This window comes from Babylonia areolata, chromosome 9, assembly GCF_041734735.1.
Source record: "Babylonia areolata isolate BAREFJ2019XMU chromosome 9, ASM4173473v1, whole genome shotgun sequence".
In the NCBI taxonomy this organism is placed as follows: domain Eukaryota; kingdom Metazoa; phylum Mollusca; class Gastropoda; order Neogastropoda; family Buccinidae; genus Babylonia; species Babylonia areolata.
In genome coordinates, this window is record NC_134884.1 from 3660638 (window position 1) to 3669960 (window position 9323).

Consider the following 9323-nt stretch of genomic DNA (forward strand, 5'->3'; position numbering starts at 1 on the left):
CTTAGTGCCTGAACCCCCTGCGCGTGTGTATTCTCAAAGCAGAAGATCAAATGCGCACGTTAAAGATCCTCTGTAGTCCATGTGAGCGTTCGGTGGGTTGTGGAAACAAGAACATACCGAGCATGCACACCCCTTGAAAACGGAGTATGGCTGCCTACATGGCGGGGTAAAAATGTTCATAAATGTAAAAGCCCACTCGTATACGTACGAGTGAAGGTGGGAGTTGCAGCCCACGAATGAAGAAGAAGAAGAAGAAGTAGAAGTTGATGTAGAAGTAGTTGTAGTACAAGTAGTAGTAGTAGAAGAAGAAGTAGAGAGAAGTAGTAATAGAAGTAGAAGAAGAAGTAGTAGTAGAAGTAGTAATAGTAGTAGAAGTAGAAGAACAAGCAGTAGTAGAAGTAGTGGAAGAAGAAGTAGTAGTAGTAGAGGTAGAAGTAGTAGAAGTAGAATTAGTAGTAGTAGTAGTAGTAGTAGTAGTAGTAGACATTAGTAGTGGAAGAAGTAGTAGTAGTAGAGGTAGAAGTAGTAAATGTAGTAGAAGTAGTAGTAGTAGTAGTAGTAGTAGTAGAAGTAGAAGAAGAAGTAGAAGTAGTAGTAGTAGTAGTAGACATCAGAACAACGATGACGCCGATGACTGTGTGTGTGGGTGCAGTGAGGAAGAGCCTGCAGAAGAGCCACATCGAGTACCCCGACCATTCGGTGCTGCGGCAGGCTGGGCGGGCCATCGTGCGTCTGCAGGCCTCCTACCACCTGCCCCCCACCGCCCTCCTCGCCTCCGCCACCAGCAACCTCACGGGGGCAGACCTCGCCTCCCTGGTGGTGGAGGCTGAGGGGCTGGGGTTCCCGTCCCTCGCTGAGGGCTGGAGGCGTCTGGGGCTGTCGCTGTTTCCTTCATCGGTGAGAGATTTGGGGGGTTGGGGTGGGGGGGTGGGGGTGGTGTGTGTGCTTTTGGTGGTTGTGTGTGTGTGAGGAGGGAGAATGGGTGGTGGTGTGTGTGTGTGTGTGTGTGTGGGTGGTGTGTGTGTGTGTGTGTGTGTTGGGTGGTGTGTGTGTGTGTGTTGGGTGGTGTGTGTGTGTGTGTTGGGTGGTGTGTGTGTGTGTGTGTGTGTTGGGTGGTTGTGTGTGTGTGAGGGGGGGAAGGGGTGGTGGTGTGTGTGTGTGTGTGTGTGTTGGATGGTGTGTGTGTGTATGTGTGTGTGCGTTGGATGGTGTGTGTGTGTGTTGGATGTTGTGTGTGTGTGTGTGTTCGGTGGTGTGTGTGTGGTGTATGAACAAGTATTTGTGTCCAGGTGTGTTAGTGTGTTGAATATGTGTGTCTAGGTGTGTCCGTGGGCAGGTTTGTGGGTTTGGTGCATTTGCACACTGTGTGTGTGTGTGTGGTTTGTGTGTGTGTCTGTGTGTGTGTGTATGCACACATGGAATGATTATTCCTCTCCTTTTTATTTGATCAGGGTTCATTGACGTGCTGTTTCTCTGTAAATTTTGTTGCAGGAGTTTCCGTTGCATGTGTCTTTGGGTAAAAGAAGTTTGTCACAGAATGATAATGATGGTAAGTTATACAGTTATGTCCCCCTTAAGTAACGTGTATTATGATGATAGTACTAGTAATAGTTTTGATAATAATAATAATGATGATGATAATAATGATAATGATAATGATGATAAAATTAATGGTGATCATAATGGTGATGATGGTAATAATAGCAATAGCAATAACGATAACAATGGATGATCGTTACAAAATGTATTGCCTTAAAAAATATCCACGCTATTGTGTGTGTGTGTGTGTGTGTGTGCAAATTATTGTTAAAGATAAAGTTTATAGGTGTGTGTGTGTGTGTGTGTGTGTGTGTGTGTGTGTGTGTGTGTGTGTGTGTGTGCAAATTGTTAAAAATAAAGTTTATAGGTGTGTGTGTGTGTGTTTATGTGTGTGTGCAAATTATTGTTAAAGACAAACTTTATAGGTGTGTGTGTGTGTGTGTGTGTGTGTGAATGTCTGTGCCGGTGTGTGTGTGTGGGCGGGGGTGTGGGGGGTGGGTGTGTGTGTGTGTCTGTGTCTGTTTTGTGTGTGTGTATGTGTGTGAATGTGTGTGTCTCTGTCTGTGTCTGTGTCGATGTATGTATGTGCATGCGAGAATGTGCACGCAAATGTGAGGACAAGTGTCACATCATGTAAGTGTATGCACACGTCCACGACACGCTGACCCCCACCGTCTCGTACATTGCTTACCTTTCGCACCATTCTGCCCTCCCCCCCCTCCCCGAACCTCCACACCCCCCCCCCCCCTCCACAGAAATCACAGAGACGCACATCATCCAGAGGAAGCACGCCAAGTTCTTCTCGCTGTGCCAGCACTTCCTGAACAGCACGGACATCTCGGCACTCCGCTCGCAGCGCTGCGAGTACAGGGCCGGGGCCGTGCCTGTGAGCAGGTGGAAGACGGAAGTTCTGAGCACCGACCCTCCCGTCGTGCTCTACTACGAGTTTGTGAGCGAGCGGGAAGCGGCGATGATTGTGAGCAAAGCCATGAGCAAGGTGGGTGGAAGGGTGTGGTGGTTTGTCACTGCCTGGTGACGGAACAGCTTGTGCGGTCTGCATGGAATGATTTGTTTCATGTTAGGTGCTTTGACTCTTTGAGCAGCATTTTGTACAGGAGATCGTAACATGTGAAAGTTCTGCATCCTCCTCATCATAATCACCACTATCATCATCATCATCATCATCATGACCATTCTTCTTATGATAATTATAATCGTAATAATAATCATAGCAACAGTGATGATAATAATCATTATCATAATCATAATCATATAATCATAATGATGATGATAGTGATGATGATTGTTACTATTTTTATTATCAATCATTATCATCATTATTGAAAATGGAGTATGGCTGCCTACATGGTGGGGGTAAAAACGGACATCCACGTACGTAAAATCTCACTTGTGTATACACGAGTGAACGTGGGAGTTGCAGCCCACAAACGAAGAAAAAGAATAATAATTTTTATTGTTATTATTATTGTTGTTATTATTGTCATCATAATAATTGTCATTATTGTTCTTCTTATTATTAATTATCATCATCATCATTATTATCATTATCATTGTTCTTCTTCTTCTTATTGTTACTATTAATATCATTATTGTTATCATCATCATCATGTATAGCCTCATTCTAAAACTGTTTTTCTGACAGCTGGAGCAGGCTCACACAGGACCCACTCTGGACGATTCCTACCTCAGGGTGCAGCGCCGTCTGGGCAAAATGTAAGAGAACTGTGTGCGTGTGGGTGGGTGGGTGTGCCGGGGGGTGGGGCGTGGGGTGTCAGAGAGTGAGTTGAGTTCGTGTGCGTGTGTGTGTGTGATAAGATGGATGTGATAATGTGTGAATATATCACTGCAGCGATGGCCATGTGTTACGATCTAACACGTTTAACTGTGCAAGTGCCTATGCTTCACAGTCTCCAGACTTTCCCAGCATCCCTCAAACTGACCACCTGGTTAGGACAAGAACGCTGTCGTAGGAGAGCACCAGATGTAAGCAGACTTCATCCCTTCTTACATGTATCAGTACTCTATGAGCAGCCTCAGTAAAATACAGAATCTTGTAAGAAGGAAATCTTTTGCATCATTAATTCCTACCAAAATGTCATGAAATTCATGTGAAATTGTCAAAATTGTACAGTGTGTTCATTTTCCTTTAACTCACTCAGTACGGCCAGTCCTCTCTTCTCCTCTACACAGACCCCTCAGATGTCCAGTGGGTGTCTGAATGACCCAACCTTTAGCTTCCGTCGTCAGAATTGTGGTATTCTTTGTCAACATTCACCTCTTCAGTATAAGAGCCTTCCGCTTGCAATATTTTGATGATGGTAATTGGGATGAAACGCTGTTAACGTCGTCTCTTTCGCCGTTCGTATGAAGAGAGTTAAGGAAAGTATGGTACATGTACTTTCAGTAGATTACATGCTAGATTAAAAAAACAACCAACAAACAAACTTTCATGACCAAAATATTTTGGCAAAATAGTTGTCACAGAGCATGAAATAGGGCCCGGCACTGAAAGAGTTAAACTACTATTGTGCGTGAGTTGAGTGCGTGTCAGTCTGAATGTGTGAACGTGCACACACGACAGCATGTGTCCAACAGGGAAACTACCATTGTATGCAAGCTGAGTGCATGTCAGTTTGAACATATGAACGCACAAATAGGACAGTGTGTGTGCTTGGCACTGAAAGAGTTAAACTACTATTGTACATGAGCTGAGTGTGTGTCAATTTGAACAAGTGAACGTACACACACTGAGAATGAAATAGGCTCGGCACTGAAAGAGTTAAACTACAGCTGTGAGCTGAGTGTGTGTCAGTGTGAACAAGTGAGTGATGGCCTAGAGGTAACGCGTCCGCCTAGGAAGCGAGAGAGAATCTGAGCGCGCTGGTTCGAATCACGGCTCAGCCGCCGATATTTTCTCCCCCTCCACGAGACCTTGAGTGGTGGTCTGGGCGCTAGTCATTCGGATGAGACGATAAACCGAGGTCCCGTGTGCAGCATGCACTTAGCGCACGTAAAAGAACCCACGGCAACAAAAGGGTTGTTCCTGGCAAAATTCTGTAGAAAAATCCACTTCGATAGGAAAAACAAATAAAACTGCACGCAGGAAAAAATACAAAAAAAAAAAGGGTGGCGCTGTAGTGTAGCGACACGCTCTCCCTGGGGAGAGCAGCCCGAATTTCACACAGAGAAATCTGTTGTGATAAAAAGAAATACAAAATACAAATACAAAATACAAAAAAATAGACACACGACAGCCTGTGTCTGACAGGGCGTGGCTGCGTGACGTCAGCAGTGGGGCCCTGTCCAGGGTGTCACGCCGCATCCAGGACGTCACTGGACTTCACGCAGTCTTCAGACCCTTCCGCAGCTTTGGGGAAGACTTCCAGGTCAGCTGGGCATTGTTCATTTGCTGCACATTATTGGAGGAAAGCAAGCGATAGCACACTGGAGCAATGATAAACCCAGACAATCCAACACTCTCGTCAAGAGAGGGAGGGAGGGACACACACAGACACACACACACACACATGCACACACACACGCACAGGCACAGGCACACACACATGCACACACACACACACACAATTGCTCTCATGCACGCATGTCCGCACTCATGTCCACACGCACGCACACATGCACGCACACACACACACACACACACACGATTGCTCGCATGCACGCATGTCCGCGCGCACACACACACACACACACACTCTCTCTCCCTACCCCTCTCTCTCTTCCCCTCCCCCTCTCTCCCCCTATCTCTCTATCTCTCAATCCCCCTTTCTCGTAATTCTTTCTCCCTCACTCCCTCCCTCTCTCTCTCTCTCTCTCTCTCTCTCTCTCTCTCTCACTCACTCACTTGTTCCTCTCCCTGTGTGTGTGTGATACAGTACTAGTTTAGAACTCTTGCCTTGCCCATTGCAGGTGGTGAATTATGGAATTGGTGGTCATTACATTCCACACTGTGACTACTTCAGGGTAAGTGACATTTCTTTTGTGTGGTGTGTGTGTGTGTGTGTGTGTGAGTGCGTGTGTGTGTGTGTGTGTGCGTGTGCGTGTGTGTGTGTGTGTGCGTGTGCGTGTGCGTGTGTGTGTGTGTGTGTGTGTGTGACCATCATAGGATAGTCAAAGGTGTGTGGTTGCTTGTGTGCATGCATGTATACTTAGACGGTCATTTGTATGTACATGTACAGATTTACATTTGTACCTATATGATACAATGTCAGTAAATGAACTGGTGCTTGCCATTAAGATTGATTTGCTATGTTTATGCAAGACTGTAGCATCTATAACTTCATTTTATGATGAATGGAATGGTTTCAAATTCAGTGTCTCAAGGAGGTGTCGCTGCATTCAGACAAATCTGTCCACACCACACCACATCTGCTGGGCAGATGTCTGACCAGCAGCAAACCCAGCGTGCTTCGTGGGCTTTGAGTGCATGCGTATATATTTGTACACCTATTACAGTGGATCTTCTTCTTCTTTGTTCGTGGGCTGCAACCCCCACGTTCACTCGTATGCACACGAGCGGGCTTTTACGTGTTTTTTTACCCTGCCATGTAGGCAGCCATACTCCGCTTTCGGGGGTATTACAGTGGATGTCTTCCGCAGAATTTTGCCAGAGGACTGTAATTATGTTGCCATGGGTTCTTTTACAGTACACAAACTGAGTGCTGCACACAGAACCTCAGGTCATTGTTTCATCCGAGTGACTAGATGCTCAGTTTGATTTTCTGGTCCAACTTTGGTGAAGGTGTGAGATTAGGATTCAAACCCAGACCCTCACAGACACTGTGTTGCAATGCAAGCATCTCATCCATCCTACCACCTTCCTCCCTAAATGTATCACTTGATTCCTGTCACATGTTGAGGTATGGCGGCTGAAGGCAGAAATGTTTCATGTCGGCATCTTCAATTTCAGGCGAGGGACGCCTTTGTTGAGGCAGAGCCCTACCTGAGGGATAGTGGAGATCGTGCTGCCACCTTCATGATCTATGTGAGTTCTTCCATTATTCCATTTGGTAACTGAGACCTATGGACATAGATATTTTTCTGTTGAAGCCCTGCAGATGTGGGACAGACTCCCTGGCAGCCTCAGACACTTTCACCCCCTCGTCTCTTTCAAGTCTGGCCTCAAAACTCACCTCTTCTCTCAGCAATATGTTTTGTTGCGGCATGTACATGGATCCAAATAGTCTTGTACATGTGATATGCTTGACTGTGTGTGTATACATATGACTATGTACATATATGCATGCGTTTGCAGATGTGTGTGTGGGGTAAAGGGGGTAGGTATGTATACATGTATGTTTGAATACTATGTTTACTGTAGGTGTGTATGCATTGTGTTTTTGTGTGTGCATAGTGTGTTATGTTCATTTTGATGTGTATATGTAACCATGATGCAATGTCTTATGTATAATATCATGTGTTCTGTGAAGCACATAGATCAATTTCCAGGACAGAGTGTTATGTAAGTATCCATTATTGATTATCGTCTCATTCTTCTTCTTATCTTCACTATTATTATCATTATCATCTCATAGAATTGTCTTGGATAGAATTGGGATTTTCACTGTCTGTATAGGATTATAGGAAAACGAAGGAGAAATATTCTCTTTGTGTGTGTGTGTAACTGAACGTCCATTTGTATGTATGTATGTGTGCGCTTGCACAAATACATTGTGATCAGTGTATTGATGCGGCACACATGTGTGCATGACAGGCAGGTACTGATGTGTTAAACTGACCATGAACTTCTCTCCCTTGTGACGGGAACTGTCGACAGCTGGGGGACGTGTCTCAAGGTGGCGCCACTGTCTTTCCTGACCTTGGCATCGGGGCACCGCCTGTGAAGGTCGGTCTTTTTGTCTGGAATTTATTGTACTGTTAAATGTTTTTGTTCTTTTGTATTTCTGGGCACCGACTCCCATGTTCACCTCAAAGTGCAAGCCTTTTTTTTCCATTTTATTTTATTTTACATGTATGACCAGTTATTGTCCCACCATGCAGGGATCTATACTATGTTTTTGGGGTGTTGTAAAACATCAACAACAACACACACTCACTCGCACGCATGCGTATCCATGTGCGTGCACACACACACACACACACACACACACACACGCGAGAGTACAACAAAAGATATAAAGAACCTGTTTGATATTTGGGTGAAAATTCCCAATAATGTTTTAACCCAGATTTCATATCCTCTTCTTTTTTTTCTTCTTTTTTTTTTTTCAAGTAGCACAAAGTTATAGTCAGCTGGTTCATGAAGATCCATGAGCTTCAAACAAACAAAGAAACGGACAAAAAAAAAGTGGTTGTATAACTGTGTTTCAGAGAGCCGCTCTGTTCTGGTACAACTTCAGTCCTGATGGTCTGCCAGACCGCAGGAGTCTGCACGGAGGGTGTCCTGTCCTGATTGGCCAGAAATGGGGTGAGTTGGGCAATCTTGATTGGCCAGAAATGGGGCGAGTTGGGCAGTCCTCATTGGCCAGAAATGGGGTGAGTTGGGCAATCGTGATTGGCCAGAAATGGGGTGAGTTGGGCAATCTTGATTGGCCAGAAATGGGGTGAGTTGGGCAGTCCTCATTGGCCAGAAATGGGGTGAGTTGGGCAATCCTCATTGAGCAAAAAAGGGTGAGTTTGGCAATGTCATATTTTCTGATATTGGATTACTACTGTGTGTGTGTGTGTGTGTGTGTGTGAAGATTTTTTTTTTAATGTGTGTGCATGAGCACACAATAATGTGAACTTACGTGTGCACATGAATACATTGTGTGTGTGCATGCACACATGAATATCTAATTGTGTATGTGTGTATATTACCACATAATGCGTGTGTGTGAACATAATGTGTGTGCATGAACACATAATGGTGTGTGTGTTAGTGTGTGTGTGTGTGAACACGTGTGCACATGAACACACAATGACATGAGTGTGTTGCAGTGGCCAACAAATGGATCCACGAGATCAGCACGGCCATGACCCACAGCTGTCGGACCACGCCAAGGACTCGGGGCAACACGTGAGGTCAGAGGTTGGAGGTCAGACGCTGAGGGCAGTTCTGCTATTTCCTCCACTTCACTCCATCCTCGTGTCTTCTCTGCGCCAGATCCACTCCAGCCAGGACGTGTTGTTGATAAGACACCGCTTGTTGTTGATATAAGACACCGCCTGTTGATATAAGACATAGCTTGCGCCTGATTTGGGCCGCAAGGAAATCACTGCCGCTTCCCCAGATAAAGGATTGTGGTGCATTGTTTTATCTACTTCCCCAGAACAAAGGACTTTGTAGCTATATTGCAATGTTGTCGGGGTTTTTTTCCACTTTGCCAGAACAAAGGACTTTGTGTTGCAATGGTTTGCCCACTTCCCCAGAACAAAGGATTTTGTCCACTTTGCCAGAACAAAGGATTTTGTCCACCTTGCCAGAAAAAAGGACTTTGCATTGCAAAAATATTGTGGTACTATTTCCCTGGTCAGTGGAACAAAGGATTGTGCTGTTATGTTTTGTCCACTTCCCTTGAACAAAGGATTGTACTATGTTTTGCCCACTCCTCTGGAACAAAGGATTGTACTATGTTTTGCCCACTCCTCTGGAACAAAGGATTGTACTATGTTTTGTCCACTTCCCTTGAACAAAGATTGTACTATGTTTGCCCACTTCCCTTGAACAAAGGATTGTACTATGTTTTGCCCACTCCTCTGGAACAAAGGATTGTACTATGTTTTGCCCACTCCTCTGGAACAAA

The 9323-nt window shown here is 45.1% G+C and overlaps 1 protein-coding gene across 2 annotated transcripts in view; it reads left to right on the forward strand.

Annotated features, from left to right (window-relative positions):
- Positions 1 to 9036, forward strand: part of LOC143285685 (prolyl 4-hydroxylase subunit alpha-3-like) — a 42597-nt gene extending 33561 nt beyond the window's left edge. For both annotated transcript variants that reach the window (XM_076593085.1, XM_076593084.1), the window contains exons 4-13: positions 653 to 897; positions 1492 to 1549; positions 2295 to 2536; positions 3203 to 3273; positions 4829 to 4946; positions 5488 to 5541; positions 6488 to 6562; positions 7355 to 7423; positions 7909 to 8005; positions 8518 to 9036. In XM_076593085.1, coding sequence (XP_076449200.1) covers positions 653 to 897; positions 1492 to 1549; positions 2295 to 2536; positions 3203 to 3273; positions 4829 to 4946; positions 5488 to 5541; positions 6488 to 6562; positions 7355 to 7423; positions 7909 to 8005; positions 8518 to 8600 — 1112 coding nt within the window. In that variant the 3' untranslated portion in view covers positions 8601 to 9036. The remainder of the gene's footprint in view (positions 1 to 652; positions 898 to 1491; positions 1550 to 2294; positions 2537 to 3202; positions 3274 to 4828; positions 4947 to 5487; positions 5542 to 6487; positions 6563 to 7354; positions 7424 to 7908; positions 8006 to 8517) is intronic.
- Positions 9037 to 9323: the final 287 nt, after the last annotated feature.